At 43.1% G+C, this 19,902-nt stretch overlaps 1 protein-coding gene across 1 annotated transcript in view; it reads right to left on the reverse strand.

Moving 5' to 3' along the window:
• Positions 1-19,902, reverse strand: part of marchf1 (membrane-associated ring finger (C3HC4) 1) — a 31,440-nt gene that overhangs the window by 8,850 nt on the left and 2,688 nt on the right. The window contains exon 2 of the mRNA XM_049571248.1: positions 10,875-11,309. Within this exon, the coding sequence (XP_049427205.1) occupies positions 10,875-10,961 (87 nt within the window). The 5' untranslated portion in view covers positions 10,962-11,309. The remainder of the gene's footprint in view (positions 1-10,874; positions 11,310-19,902) is intronic.

Raw genomic sequence — 19,902 nt, forward strand, 5'->3', positions numbered from 1 at the left:
GAACAAGTGAGAGCCACTGCTCAGCGGGCAGCCTGAGACAGCGAGGGAAAACAGTGTGTAGAGGCAGCAGCATATTTTCACACCTAACTCTGCTTCTGTTTAGTTTTAATGAAGTGTGTTTTATAATAACTTAGAAGAACAGTATGTAGGATTTAGTGGCATCTAGCAGTGAGGATTGCAGACTGCAACCAGCTGAAACTTCTCCCATGTGCTGCAGTGTTCATTGTTCAGGAGGTTTTTATCGAGAGCCAAATTATCCCCAGAGGTCTCTTCCTCTCCAAAACAAACAGACCTGGTGATTTAAATCGGTAAAACACAGAATAAAGCAAATTCATGTTAAATAATCAGTGTTTTTCCAATGCTGCTTGGTGGCTGATGCAAACATGCAAATGGCCCGATCTTTAGCCAGTGTTCGGTTTGCCTGTTCTGGATAAAGAGAACAAGCAATTAAGAAAGTCTTAGGTGAATGAGGAAAACTTGAATGTAGAAGATACGCGGTTCTGTTTCATAAAGCAAATAGGTTTAAGAATGTTTCCTTTCTTGACATTTAGTGAGTTTATTTTTGTTCATTCATTCATTCATCTTCTAACCGCTTCATCCTCTTGAGGGTCGCGGGGGGGCTGGAGCCTATCCCAGCTGACATCGGGCGAGAGGCAGGGTACACCCTGGACAGGTCGCCAGACTATCGCAGGCCTGACACATAGAGACAAACAACCATTCACGGTCACATTCACACCTATGGACAATTTAGAGTTATCAATTAACCTAGTCCCCAATCTGCATGTCTTTGGACTGTGGGAGGAAGCCGGAGTGCCCGGAGAGAACCCACGCTGACACAGGGAGAACATGCAAACTCCGCACAGAAGGGCTCCCACGCCCAGGATCGAACCGGCAACCCTCTTGCTGTGAGGCGAGAGTGCTAACCACCACACCACCGCCCTTTATTTTTGTTTTGTTTTTTAAAAAGCTCAGAGCGCTTGTACCAGTCAGTTGAAAAGTGAAATGCTGTCCCCCATTAGTTTGGAGCATGTGGCATTAGACATCCAAGTTTTATCTGTCAAATAATCTGTTTCTGACTGTCATTCTGTCTGTCCCTTGTATATCTCGGGAGCCGTTCATCCAGTCTACTTCACACTAGGCAGGTGTATTGCTAGGAACCCAAGGGTGTGCCTTTCAGTATTAATAAACTCTGAATAAACAAGCAAACGGCACTCTGTGTTTCTGTGCAGTGGCGGGGCTTCAGGGCTCTGCAGAGAACAGACTGTGAGCAGAGCATGTCTCGCCATGTATATTTCACCGTGTTTCTGACCATGAGTAGATCTTTGGTGTTTTCTTTGCCATATTAACTGATAACCGGGGAGGAAAGGAGGCTGGTGCAGTCCTGTACTCCATACGACTAAAAGATTCAGTGCCAGTGTGCGGCACGAAGATGGGGGACAGCAGCTGCCTGCTTAAAGCAGTTTGTTAAAGTTGGAAAGATATTGAGAGTCAAACTTCCTGGATCAACAACTCATGAGCAGAACGTTGATAAAACACAAACTACACTAGTTTCCAACTGAAAAAATGAGCCACATGAGCCTAATGTTTAAAATTCAATAACAGACAAACTGCTGTCGATAAATTAAGTCCTAATATTAGTCTAATAAATAAACTGTTATGATTTTAACAGATATGTCAACTCTCAAATTATTGTGGCCCTTACACCATTTAAATATATTTTTTGCCACACATGATGTCTAGTGTTTCTCATTTCTTTCTACACCGTACAGGTGTTAAAGAAAATTAATGCATGTATTCAAGGATACATGAAGCAGGGGCAGGAGGAGAATACTAAGAAGCAATGATGGCACATTGTACTTAAATTTACTTACTGTCTGTTTAAGGTGGTGCTTTCAATTCTAATATAATACTGGATAGTTTAATAAACAATTAAACATCATGTTGTAATTGTTATATTTTGTGAGTAAAATCTGAATCTGCAGTGTAACCAGTAACATGTCTCTGTCAGGTAAATGTAGTATAATGTCTTCCTCTGAAGTAGAAGTACACAGTACGTGAGTAATATACCATTGAGTTGCATATTTTGTAAGTGTTTTGGCGGCCTTTTGTAAGTTATTTTGGGGTACAAAAAGTAAAAATATCAATATATCTAAACATTATAATGTTTCTATAGCTCTTTAGGTCCAGGTGTGTTGCTCAGGACCTAAAGACAATTAGACGAGCTAATGCTTTAACTTGGCAATAAAAACAAAAACATTATATAATTAAACTAATCAGCTTTTAACATCACCAACATGTTCTGTAGTATTTGGTGTCATTCAGCTGGCTGTGTGTTGATTGGTTCAAATCCAGCGTCAGGAATCATGCATGGTTCGATGTCCTTGTTATTTCATTGTGACCCGAGCTAAAGCCAGCCAATCCTATTACCTCGTCGTCCTCCTCTTAGTGCACAAGATGCTGCTCTGCAATGTGTCTCTATTTAAAGCAAACTAAGAGCACTTTTTCTAGGACTTCCTAGAGCGCCGATTGTCCGAACTCAACCGCCAGACCTTGACTCAACCCTCAAGACATCTGTGGCCTCATTCACTGCCTGAAGCTTCTTATACAAGTTCACCAGTAGAGTGCTCTGTGTAGGAGGTACCAACTGATAAACCAACACGAACAAAAGAATATCCTCCCTAGTATTTAGATTGTGTGTTTTCCAAGTTGTAAAAAACCTAATGTGACATAAAATAGTCTGGATTATTTTTTCCAGCATCAGTCACAGTGGCCCAGTGGAGAATTTAAAGGTATAGTTGATTCAATAATGGCACATTTATATCGTTTTGACTTATCAGATCACCCAAACTTAATTAGCTGTGTGTTTACATGAGTTTATTACTTCATGTAAATACAGAGCTTCAAAACCATTAAATAAATAAATGCAAGCTGATCATAGAGTTCCTGCAGGGCTTTGGTTTATATAGTGAAAAAGAAGTGGACAGCATTTCCACTGAGTTTTTTTGGCCCTAAAACATCAGAATCTCTTGGCAGGTGTCTAAACAGATAATGTTGACTTAACACTCAGTTTGTTGGGAAAACTATAGTTAGAAACTACCAGATTGCAACAGGAAATCTTTGGAGAAACACTATTTTTCCAGTCCTTCTCAAATCAACATTTCCTCCATCACTACGTTGTGTTTGCTCTCATCCGGAGCCACATCAGTGATGTTACTGGCAGCCAGGTGCATTATGGGATTAAATACGTCGTGTCCCAGACAGTGGGCACACACCTCCAGCCTCAGCTATCTTTACTGTGGAAAGGTGCTGGATTCTGTATGAGCTATGTGTGAAAAATAGTTCCCGCACACACACACACACACACACACACACACACACACACACACACACACACACACACACACACACACACACACACACACACACACACACACACAACATGGTCCATCTCTGAACATGCGATGGGGTCGAGCAGGATGACCTGCCAACTGTCTGGTGTTGGAGTGAGTGGGCAGTGGAAGACAAACTGAAGCATAAAATGAAGTGAAAGTTAAAGAGATATGTTTTGATAGTATATTCACAGGAGGAAAATTATTAAGATTATCATAATTTGTTTGTCTCTATATTTTCATTTTGAAATAAAAAGAGGAACATGCCCATGTAGGTCAAGATGTAAACCGTTGAAATTTGTGGTATTCTCTAAACTCCACAATTGTCAAAAAGAAAACAAAACTAGAAAGGCAAACAGAGTGCACAGACCTCTGCCAAAGCTTCTATGTTACGAAAATCTGCTAGCACAAACTTCCAAATCTATTAGAACGAGTGCTCAGTAACGACTTCTTTCTGTATGAAGTTTGGCAACAACGTGCGTAGGCTACCCCAGAGGATTACTAGTACCTGTGAAAGTGGGTTGTGACATGGAGCCATTAGATTTCTACAACTGGCTTTTTTGTCACTACTGAACTTTAAGGTTTAAAGTTGTCTTTATTGTCCCCGGGGTTCGCATAAAAACATAAAACAGACTACAAAGGACATCACCAATGACACATCCACGCAAAAAATCAATAGAGCTAGAGCAGGGAAATAAAAATTCAGACCATACCAAGCAGGCTACACATATACAAGAGTGCAAAGTGCAAGTGTGCAAAGGGAGTTCAAGGAATACAGCCAGAGAGCCATTTGCTATTAAGCATATCAATAGCACTTGGGATAAAGGAGAATCTCTTGGTCCTCCTAACAGGTGCCCTGTAACGTCGTCCAGAGGGCAAAAGCTTAGACTCATCCAGAAGCGAATGGTCCTGGCAGTCCAATATAGCATTAGCCCTTTTAAGGATCTACCAGTTTTAAATGTCCAAGAGCGTGGCCTGACTGCTCCCTGATATCTTACCGGCCATTCTGACAAATCTTTGAAGTCTGTTCCTACTGGACATATTTATATGTCCAAACCAAGCAATAATAGTAAAAGTTAAAACAGATTAAATGAAACATCTGTAAAAAAAGAGTCATCATCTCAGAGGAAATGTTAAAAGTTCATTTTTCTCTGAAAAAAGTCTCTGCTGGATCTTTTGGGAGGTCGCATCAACGTAATTTAAATTTTAGTTTTTTATCACTTCACTAAACTCTACTGGGCTTAAAGATGTATGCCATTTACTCCAACTATCCTGCAATCTTAACAAAAGTGAAAAATTATTTGTGTATCCACCCCATGATTTGAATCCCCTTCAAATTTAATGGGTTCTTCTTGGTCCCTGCTACATCCTTCCACCAAGTTTTATGAGGATCAAGCTAGTAGTTTTTACGTAATTGTGCTGACAAACCGAACCAAAACATAACCTCCCTGGCAGAGATATATAAAAACAGGTCCACAAATATACTTTTATTTCTAAAAAGGCCAAGTAATTTCCTAAAACATCTCAACAGTATCGTTTTGTTTAAACAAATACTGCTCAAACAAGAACAGGGACTACTTTCAGCTGTGGATTAACAGTTACTGCAGCAGGCAGGTGTATGTGGGACTGACTCAAAATAAACAACAGTGCCCGTGTTCATCTTACAGTGAGGGAACATGTCACTCTCACTTTGGATGCAGTGGAGGTCTATGACACAGAGGAAGAAGATATTTAAGGCTTTGACCATACAGAATATACTCGTGGATTCACTTCATTGTTTCAATGTTTTGACAGGATTTGTTGACTATAATAATATTCATTAAAATACTCAACAGCTCTGATGGTCTTGATGCGAAGACAACAGTTAAAAACCTTTGAAAAATATAATTTAAAATAAACAAAAGTAACTTCCAATACATGCCTGCTTACATGCAACACATGTTAGAGGTATGGAATGTTGGTATTTATATATATATATATATATATATATATATATATGTTGGTACATACAGTACAATGCCTATAGGTGTACTTTATGTATCTTACAGAATATTTGCAGAGTTCAAAGTTGATGATTGTAACATCTCATGTGGGTGGCTTTATACTTTTTATACTTGACGTATAAAAAGCAAAACAGAGCTTGCCTGTACCAACCACCAGCCCACACACAGACACAGTTGTGGGCACACTCTGTGCAAATCAGTGAAATAAATAAGAGAGACACAAGTACCAGGCTGCATCATCTAAGCTGATCAAGGGATTTGCTGATGGCCAGGTTTAAATCAGTAGTCCTGCATGGAGTCAAAGCAAACACTCTGCAGCCTCCTCTGGGTGTTAACACTACATGGACACATGTACCGGGCACAGGGCACATGTTTGTGCTGTTTTAGTTCAACAGGACAGATCAGTAACTCATCATGAGTCGTGAAACAGTAGATCACACATTGTAACTCTAAACCTCCATCATGTGGTTAAAAACAGTTAAAATTAAATAAATTGCCTGTAGTTATGAGGCTAATAGCAGTGCGTGTGTCCCCATCAGGTACGTGAAATGTTGAGAGTATTTTTCATTAGTCTGAATTTGCATTTCTGAGAAGATACAGATGTTTGTGCCACTTCATCACGTCAGTGCTCTCAGCTTTGTGGTGCATTTATGTAAAGTTCTACCTGTCAAAACCCATAGTGCAAGCTGTTAAAAACCACTGCATTCACAGCTAAGCTCTCGGAAGATAAAACTTGCTATAAACATACATGATCACAATACAAGAACTATGAGGAAATTGTAGCTTTTTTTACATTTTAAAAATACTTTTTAATAACATTTCCAGTAAAGAGTGTTCAGTGAAGAGGTATGTTGTAGGTGTTTAACAGTGCTTCGCACAAAGACTGAAGGCAGGGAGAAAGAGCTAGTCTTGTTAGCTTGTAAGCTAGGTACACATGCTTAAAGGAATCTCTTTGTTTTGTTCACATTTCCGCAAGCATGAAAAGTTGTCACCTGTCACAATGGCTTCTAAAACAACATGCTAATGTTAAAATATTAAAGTTGTTGTTGGAAGGCACGTTGGACAGAGCTAAGCTAGCCATTTCTCTCTGACACAGTCTTCGAGCTAAGCTAAAGACAATTGGTGCAATTTTCTGAACACACAGACGTTAAAGTGACATCATTCTCCTCATGTTACTCTAAGTAAGAAAGCCAGCAACAGTGTTTTTAAAATGTCACAGTATTCCTTTAAGAGCGGCACATCTGAACGGACTACAACAACTTGCTACTCCCCTGTCTGACAAAGCCAATACAGTCAGTTCAAACAGAACTACTGTGTGTGTGCTGATCTGTTGCATCTGAACAGTGGTTGCATCTGTATCATCGTCACATTCTTCGCCTCACACCATATAAACACAGACAGAGTACAGCAATGTTTAAAAAGGCAAATGATCAATGCCCAGCTTTTCGTTCTTGGACTCTTAAAAGGCACGCTGATTTTACACTGGCTCCATCACCCTATAAGTTTCCACGCATGTAAAGGTTTTACTCCTTCCTACGATCAAAGAACCTGCAATGTAACATCCAAAGTATCCTGAATTAAAAGCCTGACAAGTCTAAGTACAACAAAAAACTGCCAGCGTTGCAAGAACACCTAACTGCACACAGGATCACAGTAAAACACTCCGCTTCTTCCTGCTGGTGCCTCGTACAAGCCTCAACCCATAGTTCGGTGGTAAAAAAGTGCTGCATCAGAGACGCCATCATACTGTCACCTACCTGAGCGTCTGCTCCTCTGCCGACACTCTGACTCTGATGCACAGCAGAGACTTTGGTCAGTCTATGTGTGGACATGTGCATGTTTCTGCAGAGGGGATTAAGTGATGTAGCGTGGACTGAGGGCTATATTTTGGTTCTGTACTCTGGCTCAGGCTCAAAAAACACCTACAGCCACATTTAGACAACCGACCAACTGTGAAGCTGTAGCTGCACTGTTTATATTTGGTCACAACATGTTTTAAAGAACCTTAACACTTTAAATTGAAAACCTTTAGTATTTCTCTGTAACATTAAATATTTAGTTAGTTAAATAAGAATAATATCCATAGTAATAAATGATTAAGCTTTTTTTAAAAAAAATGTAGCTCATCTGCTTCATCAGGGCTGTGCTATTGTGGTTTCCTCTGTGTCAAGATAACCAAACAACCCAATAACTGTTCTCACACTCTGACTCTTAATTGTTCAGCCCTGATTGGTCCGATGAAATATGTGACGTCACCTTTTACCAACACAGCTTCCCCACCTCAAACTAACAGGAAGAGCACATAACACCCACAAACAGACAAATTTCTCATGAAGCAAAAATAAATAACATGAAACAGCCAGTAAGGTTTTAACAATGGTAGACATTGGTGTATGTATCTAAGATTGTATCATTTATCACAATAAGAAGTCTTTAAGAGGAAAGGCCAAAGCATTTAAAATACTGAAATGTACATTTGCAGTAGACTTATGTGTCTATTAATGGAAGACGGGACTTACACAGGTGTGTATTTTTATCATAACTTATACAGCTATATTTTCTATATTCATATTTTTATATTTTCAGCTTTGATGTGTAGTCCAGATAAACATTTGCAAGTTAGCAATCTATTTTCAAATGTATTTTTTCTCCAGGTCCAAATAGCCATTGATTCCCATTCCTTCTTGTGCAGTATGAAAATCAACCAGACCAGATCAGGGGTAACCATGTTACTTTAAGAAAAATCAGTGCAGACTTGATGGCCACTGTGACAGATTACAGAAGTAAAGTAGCGCTAAGTAATTTTGATCTCTTATGGATAGGAATGGAAACCAGTTGATTCCAGAAGAGTAAGATTATTTATGTTTTCCGCTTGTGTTTCTGGATGTGATGTTCCTTTATCTGCTGCGTTCATACTTAAAACTAAGAAGATGATCCTTAAAATTAAAGTAAAATCATTCTACTTTTCACTATGTTAAATTGTAAAGGTCCAGTGTGTAGGATTTAGGGGGCTTTGTTATTTTGAACAACCAATTTTATTCATGTTCTTTTAGTGTATAACTGCCTGAAAATATGAATCGCTGTGTTTTTGTTACCTTAGAATGAGCCGTTCATATCTACATTGGGAGTGGGTCCTCGTCCACAGAGTCCACCATGTTGCGCCACTATGTTTCTACAGTAGTCCAGGGTGTTTGCACTTCGGCTGCCGTAGTTGGTAACCTCTCTGCGATTAGCCAGCATTGAAAAACCCCCACTGATTTTTAACATTAAACTGCTTTATTCAGTATTTTTACCAGTTTAAATCACAGAGTGTATTTGTTTTAGAGAGGAGGAGACCTCTGCGGATAATTCTGCTCCCGGTAAACACCTCCTCAACATCTGGATCTTAAATTATCAGAGGAAAAAGGTGAGCACACGTTAGCAGGTGCTGGGCTAGTGGCCCATCTGCAACGAGCCAAACTGCTTCAGAGAAACATTTTTACCAGTCAGTTGTCAGTTTTAATGTGTAACTTTATTCAGTGTTTTACTGGTTTTAATTACCTGGTCCGTTTGTTTTGGAGAGGAGGAGACCTTCGGATAACTCGGCTCCTGGTAAAAACTTCCTGAACAATGAACACTGAAGGAATCAGTTTCAGCTGGTTGCAATCAGCAATCCTCACCGCTAGATGCCACTAAATCCTACAGACTGCTCCTTTTTATATGGATGAGGGGTTGGATAAGAGCAAACCCAAGACCTGCATCATTCAATAAGCTCATTCAGTGTTTCTGCTTATCATTTTTATGCTGGGCTGACTACAGTCTACCATGCAGATGGTTAACACTGCACAAGGAGCAAGGTGTGCCCACAGACCTGGTGTCATGATTTAAACAAGATTATTATAAATATCCTATCCTCACCCAACAAATCTACAAAGTAAAAACATATTTGTGAGGATTATTTAGGTTATTATCAGTGGATCGTTGTGGACTGTAGGATAACAAAAAACCTGTTGTTAAACATTCAGTTTGTGGGCATCCTCATGGCCTAATGGTCTAAATGCAAACCATGTACATGACCACATCCTCTTTCTGATTTGTTGTGTGCTACAATCCCCTACCCTCCACATATTTTCTGTTTTGTTTCATTTTCAACTGTCAGATTAAGGAAATGGGGAAAAATGGGCATGTAGCCTGCAGTCCAGACTTCAGGTCTGATGTTCTAGTTCACTCTTTGACCATAAACAGCTGGCACTAAAAATAATGGTTTCTTTACACATGTGAACAGGTGTCCTGACTAAATATAAATCTCTCCTTGGGCTGGTTCCTCTTACCTGTGTACATTAATGTATAGAAACTAGTATAGCCTGTGTTCTCATTATGTCTGTTCCACACGATATGGTTGAAGTTAGGTAAAAAAAAAAAAAAAATCCATCTTGTCCCAACTGAAAGACTATTCAGCTTCAGAGTTACTGCTTTAAATCATTTGGATACTTCTGAGAACTAAAAGACATCCATGTTCTTAATTCTGTAGGGTTGGAGTGGCGCTGACAGTAGAGAGGTTACAGGTAATGTAACAAATGACAATGTCTTTCAAAAAGCTAGTAATCCAACAGTCTGTACTTTTAGATGCAGATCTTGTGATCATTGTAGGGCAATAAAAAAAATTACACTTCATATTTTACCAAATTTGAGGAAGTGGAACCATTTTATACTACAGTTATTCCAAAAAAGACGTTAGGGACTGTCTAAGTTCCTGTTTTCATCTTAACAAGTAGGTTTGTAGTGAAGCTTAATGAGTGCACAAACAACAAAACATTCTCATTCGTGTCTGGAATTGAGAGACCAAGAACCCACAAACCAACTCTGCAACAACCTTTCAACCTCCTGCATGAGTTTGTAAATGATATAGTTTCCATTAGAACTCAACTCTGTACTTAGTGTATGACCACAATGACCTCAGTTCTCTTCCTGCTTTAAGTCCCAATCTCTGTCTACTACGAAAGCTCCCTGCTGTGTGAGAAAAACACTTTATAGCCTTTTGCATGTGACGTAACATGAGGTGAGGTGGGGTGGGGTGTGACGGAGTGTCTATAATGTTCCATGACGTGGACGTGACGTGAGGTTCCATAGCAGTGGAAAGCATCAAACCCCAAGTGGGAGAACAGTGATAAAAGGCGGCTGAGTGCATGCATGTACTGTATGTGTGAGTGACTGAGTGAGTTGAAGAGACTGTCAGCTGAAACTAGAGGCAGACACACACACACACACACACACACACACACACACACACACGCGTACATATGCAACCTCAGCCATCAAGAGGACCAATCAAATGACTTCTACCTTCTGATAACACAAATCCTGAATCATAAATCTCTGTAATTTGACCAACTTTACACTAGTTTTAAGCCATAACTGCAAAAACTAATAAGAATATAAAGCTACAGAGCTTTCTCTGGCACATCAGAGGCTCGAGAACAGAGTTTTGAGGTCAGAAACTCACCTCAGTCTTGTCTTTAGAGCGAGTAGAGCTCTTGCCGTTGCTGGCTGTCTCTCTGGCCGGAACCACAGTTATCTGTTGTATTGGCATGCTGCTGTTTCCAGGCAACGGTTCGGTGTTACTCCCACAGCATTCCCAGCACGCCGCGCCTTCCTGTCATCCGAGCCGTGTCCCTGCGTGTGATCCACTGTCCCATCCGCAAGCTGTCTTCAGGAAAATGGGACGGTGTTCCGGGATTGCTCTCCTCTGTCAGCCCAATCCGGATCATCAAGAGGAGCGGAGATGGAACGGGATCAGGTCACCGTGGCAACAGGAAGACAGCTCTGGAGATGGTGGGGTGTGAGGTCGTCATGACGACTGGGAAACTACTCAGCAGTGCGCACCACCTCCTCCTCTTCCTCCCCCTCCACCTCCTCCTCCTCCCCCTTGTCTGCCCTCCTGCTGAGACAGAGAGACGGAGAGAGGAAGAGTTCAGATTGACCTGAGCAGTAAACAAGGAGGCAGGGAAAATGTGTGTTGTAGCGACGTGTGTGTGCGTGTGTGTGTGTGTGTGTATGTGTGTGTCTTTCTCGGAGGGGCGGAGCCAGGATTTTGTCGTGCTTGCTGGGTAATAAGCATACGGTCCACGAGGATTAGGGCTTAGACTAACCTCAATCTCCTCCCCTGACCAGTGGTGCTGCTAATAAGCTTACGCAACTTGTGCACATGGACAGCAGTCACACACACACACACACACACACACACACACACAGAAACAGTGTGTTGATTGATGTTAAGCCGCCTCAACTTCTTCTGTCATGTTTAAGGAATACAGGCACATTAGTCATCTGACCGGTCATGAAGTGCATAACCTACACAACCATACCAGTGTCTTCACATAATGTGTGTTTGGTGTGTGTGTGTGTTTGGTGTGTTAGGGTGTAATCCTATTTTAAATTGTCCCAGGTCATGGGGATTATGATTGATATAACAGGAAAATGAGTGACTTAAAGTGATCGCTAAAGAGCAGCCGCTGACCGAGGTGAAGAGGCGAACAAACTCAAGTTTCTCCACAGTGGCTGCCCACTTCACTTTGACAGTACGCTTCTCTTTTTTTAGTTAAAATATTCAAGGGTCTTTTAAGACGCATAACCAAGATGATTTGAATAAATGACAAAAACTAAATTATTACCACTGCAATTGGAATTTTAAAACCAGATTTTGTGGGGTTTTTTCCCCCTTCACTTTTACTACATTGTTAAATTGGATCCCACCAGGGAGGTGGATTTAAGCATCTTGGGGCCTGTTTCAAGAGCTAATGTGGGGCCCCTGCAGGATTGCCATCTTATGGTGATTGTTCATCAAGAGAGTGGCACTTGCACAGAGACTTTAAGGGGTGACAGAAATTTATACTGTATATGCTGATTTAATCGCAAGCTATCACATATAAATATTTGCTTGGGAAAGCCCCCAAATTCGTAACAAATTTGTTAAAAAGCAGTCTCTCTGATGCGAAGCCGGCCGTGGGCAGGGGAGAGCTTGACAGCAGCAATGAAACATGGAATCTGTGGCACACACTCAAAGGTGAGAGAAGATCATAGGTGACTGAACCGTTAAACTCACTTTGGAAAGCTGCCTGACGTTCTTTTCAGAAAGCGGCAGGAAACAGGCAAACAGGAACCAGGAGGGCAGAAGCAGAGTTTTGAGGCAGAGTGGTTTACCGGGGAGCATAGGAAGCAGGAGAGTCAGGGACGGGCAGGGTCGATACCAAGGAAGCAGTCCAGAAGAAACACTGGAAAGTCTTGCATAAATGACAAAGGCAAGGAGTGTCTGTGAGGCAGGTGTCTTTATAGTGACAGGGGGTAATGATCTACAGGTGAGTGGCGTTAGCCTGGTGAGGTGGCTGTGGTGGACCGGCAAGAGCAGGAAATGTGTGGACAGATGACAAGGCTGGCATGTAGGTGTGGTGACAAGGTGATGGGAAAATTCCTGAATGAGCTGAAGAGCTGGCATGTATGGCAGGTGAGAAGTGCCACTGTGACAAAATAAAGATATTTTGAATAAAAAATACTTCATGATTGTGGCACATGAGTAAAGCAATAAAAAGAAATACCAAAAGGTGGCATTAGAAGTTAATACACTACTAGTCCATACCCATTGAGTGCACAGTTGCCCACATACAGTTTCACATGGTGTGTGTTTGGGATACAGGTCATAGGAAATTGCAGATTAAATAGTCAACTGAACCCATTAAGAAGAACAATGTATTCAGAGTTTTTGTGAATTTGATAGTACGACTACTTTATTGAACGTACAGTAGTACCATTGCCAATAGTGGGATAGTTAGTGGGCTAAAACTGTACATTAGTAGTTGAGGTAGAATGTTGAAAGGCAGATAGTTAAAGTGTTTATATGTTGTATTTGTTAAAACTGGTGAACCAGGAGAGAATGGACTCAAACGCATGACATAAGAGGCAGTTCTGGTAAGTAAAAAGTCTTTACTGGACAAAATAGGTTGAAGTACACACAGGGAGATCAGTAGAGGCAAAAGTATCCAAAAAGGGACAAGGCAGAGTCAAAAAACAGGCTAAGTCCAAAAACCCAACAAAAGGCACAGGGAATCAAAAAGCTAGAACATCGACACACAAGGAGCTAAGACGAACTGGCACAGAGAGAAAACAAGGCACACACTAAATACTGTGGTGAGGGGAAGGATAACAAGGCACAGGTGAGACTAATCAGGGCGGGACAGACAATCAGACACAGGTGAAGCCATCAAAAGGGAGGGAAAACACACAGGGGCAGGAAGTGAAGTGATCTGAAATGAGAAGAGATGTGAGTTTCAAATTAAAACAGGAAACAACATAACTGAATAAAAACAACCTAAGAAACCTGAGCTGTGACAGTACCCCCCCCCCCCCCCCAGGGACGGCACCAGACGTCCCAGGCAGGCCAGGATGCCGACGATAGAAGTCCTGTATGAGCTCAGGGTCCATAATGTTGCTGGCAGAAACCCACGATCTCTCTTCAGGCCCATAGCCCTCCCAGTCAACCAGATATTGGTGCCCACGGCCACGGCGACGAATTGCCAGGAGGCGCTTGACGGTGTACACAGGCCCGCTGTCAACGAACCGGGGGGGTGGTGGGGGTCTGGAGGCAGGGACCAAAGAGCTCTCCTTTGCAGGTTTAAGGCGGGCCACATGGAACGTAGGGTGGATCCTCATGGACCTGGGAAGCTGAAGACGCACTGCCACAGGATTAACCACCTTGGAAACAGGAAAGGGACCCACAAACCTAGGAGCCAGCTTACGTGATTCCACATGCAACGGCAGGTCCTGAGTAGACAACCACACCCTTTGTCCAGGCCGATAGGAAGGAGCAGGAGCCCGTTCACGATCTGCCATCCTCTTGCAAGGTGCCGAACTCCTCAGAAGCATCTGGCGAGCACCATTCCACACTCGGCGACAACGGCGGATGAGGGCTTGGGCTGAAGGAACACTGACCTCTGTCTCTACCTCAGGGAACAATGGGGGTTGGTACCCGTATGCACACTGAAAAGGAGAGAGACCAGAGGCAGAGCAAGGCAACGTGTTGTGAGCATACTCAACCCAGATAAGGTGCTTGCTCCAAGAGGCTGGGTTCTGGGAGACAAGACAGCGTAATCCTGTTTCCAGCTCCACTGACCACTGAAACTTGACATGAGGGGAGGTTAAATCATGCAGAGGAGCAGCCACAGTGCTAAAGTTCCTGATGAAACATCTGTAAAAGTTAGCAAACCCCAGAAAGCGCTGTACTAGCTTACGACTAGTTGGTGTGGGCCACTCAGCCACAGCACTGACCTTAATGGGGTCCATCTGAATGTTGTTAGCAGAGACAACAAAACCGAGGAAGGAGACTGTGGGAACATGAAACTCACATTTCTCCGCTTTGACGAAGAGTTGTTGATCGAGAAGACGAAGCAGGACCTGGCGAACATGCTGGATGTGGGTCTGCTCATCCGGGGAGAAGATGAGAATGTCATCCAAGTAGACAAAAACAAACTGGTTGAGCATGTCCCGAAGGACATCATTCACTAGGGCTTGGAAGACAGCTGGAGCATTAGTGAGACCAAATGGCATAACAAGGTACTCGTAATGACCACTGGGAGTGTTGAATACCGTTTTCCACTCGTCCCCCTCCCTTATCCTCACCAGGTGATAAGCATTTCTAAGATCCAATTTGGTGAAGATCTTAGCATCTTTCAACAGTTCAAAGGCAGAGGAAATGAGAGGGAGTGGGTACCTGTTCTTAATGGTGATGTCATTCAAACCTCTGTAGTCAATACAGGGATGAAGAGTCTTGTCTTTTTTCGCCACAAAGAAAAAACCTGCCCCTGCTGGAGAAGAAGATGGTCGGATGATCCCAGCAGCAAGGGAGGAGTCGATGTACTTCTGCATGGCCTCCCTCTCAGGGGCAGAGAGAGAGTACAACCGGCCTTTAGGAGATGATGTACCAGGGAGAAGGTCAATGCAGCAGTCATAGGGCCGGTGTGGAGGCAGGGAGGTGGCGCGGGCCTTGTTGAAGACTTCCTTGAGGTCGAGGTAACAGGAGGGGACGCAGGACAGGTCTGAAAACTCTGAATCAGATGTAGGAGTAGGAGACAACTCAGGAACCTCTGGAGACCCAGAACCCTCAGGTGATGGTGGAACTGGAGAATCCGAAAACTCAGGAGGAGAGACAGATGAGCAGCAGGTTAGTAAGCATCCCTCATCCCAGCCCAATACCTCACCAGTGGACCAGTTCATATGTGGATTGTGTTCAATAAGCCAGGGTAGAACCAGGATGAGAGGATGTAGAGGAGAGTCAAAGACGTGGAAACAAGGAACTCAGAATGATTACCAGCAATGATGGGCCGAACCGGTTGCGTGCGATGAGTGACTCTGTACAACAGGCGGCCATCCAGAGCACTGGCTTCCAAGGGCTTGGGGAGGGGAACTTTCTTGAGTCCGAGAGTCTTGGCTAATCTCCAGTCCATAAAACTCTCATCCGTCCCAGAATCCACCAGCACAGGATGAGGGAGCGACAGAGAAGGGGTGATGAACTGGGCCTGAGTGAGAGGTCGGGAGGAATATTTAGAGGAAGTTGTTCGGCTCACCAGCGCCCTCTTTTTCACTGGCGAGCCTTGTCTTTTAATGGACATGAAAACAGGAAATGACCCAGCTGAGAGCAGTAGATGCAGCGACCCTCCCGCAGACGGAGCTCTCGTTCCTCTGGAGTGAGTCTGGTTCTTCCGACCTGCATGGGCTCCTCCAGTGCAGCAGGGGGGGCTGAAGAGTTGGCTGGAGTAGCCCAAGGAGGAGATCGCCAGGAAGAATGATTGCGAGACTGCTGCCCCATCTGGAAGGGAAGAGAAACTGCATTTCTGGACCTCTCCTTTTGTCTTTCTGTCAGGCGAGTGTCAACACGGATAGCAAGTGCTATTACGGACTCCAAATCACCTGGCAACTCAAGGGGGGCCAACTGGTCCTTTATCGGGTCAGCCAACCCATGGAGGAAGGTGTCAAGCAGGGAGGCAGCATTCCAGCCGCTGTCTGCTGCCAGGGTACGAAACTCCACGGCGTAGTCCATGACTCGTCGCTTGCCTTGGCGAAGACCCACCAGTGCTCGTGCAGCCTCTCGACCAGGGGTGGTGTGGTCAAAAATCTTGCTCAGTGTTTCTGTGAACAGGCTCAGGGAGTTGCAAATAGGGGAATCTCTAGCCCACTCTGCTGTGGCTCAGGCTTCAGCTCTGCCTGAAAGGTGAGTGATGATAAATGCCACCTTTGAACGGTCAGAGGGAAACGAGGATGCCTGCAGCTCAAAATGAAGCCCACACTGGACCAGGAAGGATCGGCAGTTACTAGAATCTCCGGAGAAACGCTCAGGCTTGGCTAGGTGAGGGGAAAAAACAGGTGCAGGAGCCAGAGCTAGTGGAGGAGGCGGCTGAGGAGCAGATACAGGAGCTGAGGCAGGCGTAGGAGCAGGAGGAGAAGGGATGAGAGACTCAATGCGGCTCATCAGGTGTTGAAGCTGGTTGCTCAGGTGGCTCACTTGATTGCTGATGGAGGCCTGGAAATTCTCATGGCACTTGTTAAGCTCTCTTACTCCTATACCCACGGCAGTGAGCTGCTCCTCATGATGGTGGATCTGCTCTCCTTGAGCACGAATGGCAGCATGCACAGGATTAGAGTCGGCTGAGTCCATGGTTTGGCCAGTTCGTACTGTTAAAACTGGTGAACCAGGAGAGAATGGACTCAAACGCACGACTCAAGAGGCAGTTCTGGTAAGAACAGGCTAAGTCCAAAAACCCAACAAAAGGCACAGGGAATCAAAAAGCTGGAACGTCGACACACAAGGAGCTAAGACGAACTGGCACAGAGAGAAAACAAGGCACACACTAAATACTGTGGTGAGGGGAATGATAACAAGGCACAGGTGAGACTAATCAGGGCGGGACAGACAATCAGACACAGGTGAAGCCATCAAAAGGGAGGGAAAACACACAGGGGCAGGAAGTGAAGTGATCTGAAATGAGAAGAGATGTGAGTTTCAAAGTAAAACAGGAAACAACATAACTGAATAAAAACAACCTAAGAAACCTGAGCTGTGACAGTATTGACTTAAAAGTGGGGCGCACTGGTAGTTCACATGGGAAAGGTGTGGCTAGCCCTTGTTGCAGCAGCATACCATACCATGACTTAGTCATACCAAAAATTAGACCCCCCCCCCCCCCCACAACATTCAGCCACAGAGGGAGCCACCGCGATCGGTCGCATTTTAGTCATTTTTAAGCATTTTTCTGTTGCTATAGCGTTACCCAGTTGCCAATTAGAGTTAAATTTCTCCAGTCACCTTGAGGTGTCCTGTTCTACAAATCTACCAAGTTAAGAAAAATCGATATGGCGGTTTGGCCTAGATAAGAAATTAGCTCCCTAGCGCCCCCATTTTGTTTGATGGGGTCAATAATGGAAGGGTCCCCTCAGATTATGTGTGGTCATATGCCGACAAAGTTGTGTGGTGATCGGTGAAACCCTTGAGATGTTATACACCTTTATGTGACGAGCCACGCCCTCCGCAATATTCATTGCCTTATAGAAGCTCAGTTTTAGTAAGTTTTCCAACTTTTGCCAAGAGGGAACTTTAGATAATGGTCCCTAGATTATGTTCACCGAGTTTCATGCAGATCGATCAAACTTCCTAGGAAGAGATCGATTTTAAGTGTTTTTCAAAAAATTCAAAATGGCGGAAAATCTATATAACCAGAAGTTATGGGTTCTGAGGCAAATTTGTTCTTCATGAGGAGAGCCATCTCTGTGCAAAGTTTCATGTCTCTACGACATACAGGGCATGAGATATGCCCATTCAAAGTTTGCAATTTCAATCGGTTGCTATAGCGCCCCCCTTTGGCCAATTGATGTAATATTGCTTCATTCACATCCTCCCATGACCCTCTACCACTGTGCCAAATTTCACATGGATTGACCAAGTCAGTGATGAAAAACACGTGGAACAGACACACAGACACACACACCCACACACCCGTCATTATATAGTGAGATTCTAATCCCAAATCTTCAGAACAAAACAACACGGTATTATGCATTTGTGACTGTTCTACATTTGTACTAGTGGAAGTTGGCAACCTTGCACACACATTCAGCAGGAAAAAAGCCATCAGCAGACATGTGTGACCAGAGAGGCTGCACAGAAAGCTTCCAGGCCGAGAGAGAACAGAGCTGCTGCCCACCGTCCTCTCTTGCTGCATTATTTTTGCAACGAGACGTAGGAGTTTCACTCTTGTAAATGTATGTCAAGCCACAACTTTCATATACGCTTGATCTCTTTGCATGTTAAGGGACCATTGGGAGGGTGGGGGCTTGTTTCAATTGGCACAAGTGAACTATAGCTAAGGTTGCCTATAGATCCTGGATTCTATTTGTTTGGCTTTACAAATACCTTTTGTTGACTACTTTTTTCCCCAGTAATTCTGAAAGTTCAGGTGTTTAGCTCATTGATGGCAGTTTTTTTTCTGGATGGAAAAACAGATGAGCCAACAAGAGTTTTGCAGACGAGATTAAGGACGGAGGAGTTACCTTCTTGTGCCAGAGGCAGAAAAATACAGATAGAAAACCACAAAAATGGAGTCAAACATGGATGAAATTATTTGTAACTGTGTGATTGTTGTACCGCAGCTTTCATGTCTCCTGAATATGATGATGGTGAGCAGGATATGTCACTTGCAACTGACTGTTGAGGGCAAAGTAACAACCCCTCCCAGAGAACAGCAAACATGAACACGATGTCAGACTGTATAATGAAGTGAGAGGAAATAGCAACTCCACAAACTACATCTGACACCCAAGATGATTCAGACTTACAAAAAAGTCATTTATTCTCATGTAATTGGAATTTTAGTCTGAAAATGTTATTTTTTTGACATTTTTTATTACCACTATTATTTTATAGATTTAACCCTGCTCTCTGCGTATCAGTGATGCTTCTTTGGTTGCACAGACTAGTGTTATGTCTTCACTGTCTTTTTAAATTTACAACTGGTATTCAATGTTTTAACATTTGTAACATTTTCCGACAGATGAGTCAGGTGTTATGGTTGAAGAGTGTCTACTACAGTGAACAATAAAGTCACACAGTATTTTATTTATTATATAGGGGTGGTAGTGAAACATGAATGGCTATTCTTTTCCTGTTTTGTGGTAAAGACTAAACTTAGGTCTGAGCATTTTGTTGTACGTAGCATTAGCATTTTCATCATCAGTGTACTATACAATCCAAAACCAGGGTTTGAAGTATAAAGCTTCCCTGAAAGAGACATGAGCTACCAATAAAATTGAGAAAAATTTAAGGGAAGCTACATAAAATATAATTATTGGTGCCACTGTTTTTTTCTGCTCAGTTTCAATTATTTCCCCAGATCAAATCTTTCTGCCTTGACTGTTCACATTCATGTTCGAAGTGACCAATATACGACATAAGTGTAAGCGGATCTCTGCCCTGCAACCAGTAACGTTACACA

The sequence above is a fragment of the Epinephelus fuscoguttatus genome, linkage group LG3 (assembly GCF_011397635.1).
Source record: "Epinephelus fuscoguttatus linkage group LG3, E.fuscoguttatus.final_Chr_v1".
NCBI classification, from domain to species: Eukaryota; Metazoa; Chordata; class Actinopteri; order Perciformes; family Serranidae; genus Epinephelus; species Epinephelus fuscoguttatus.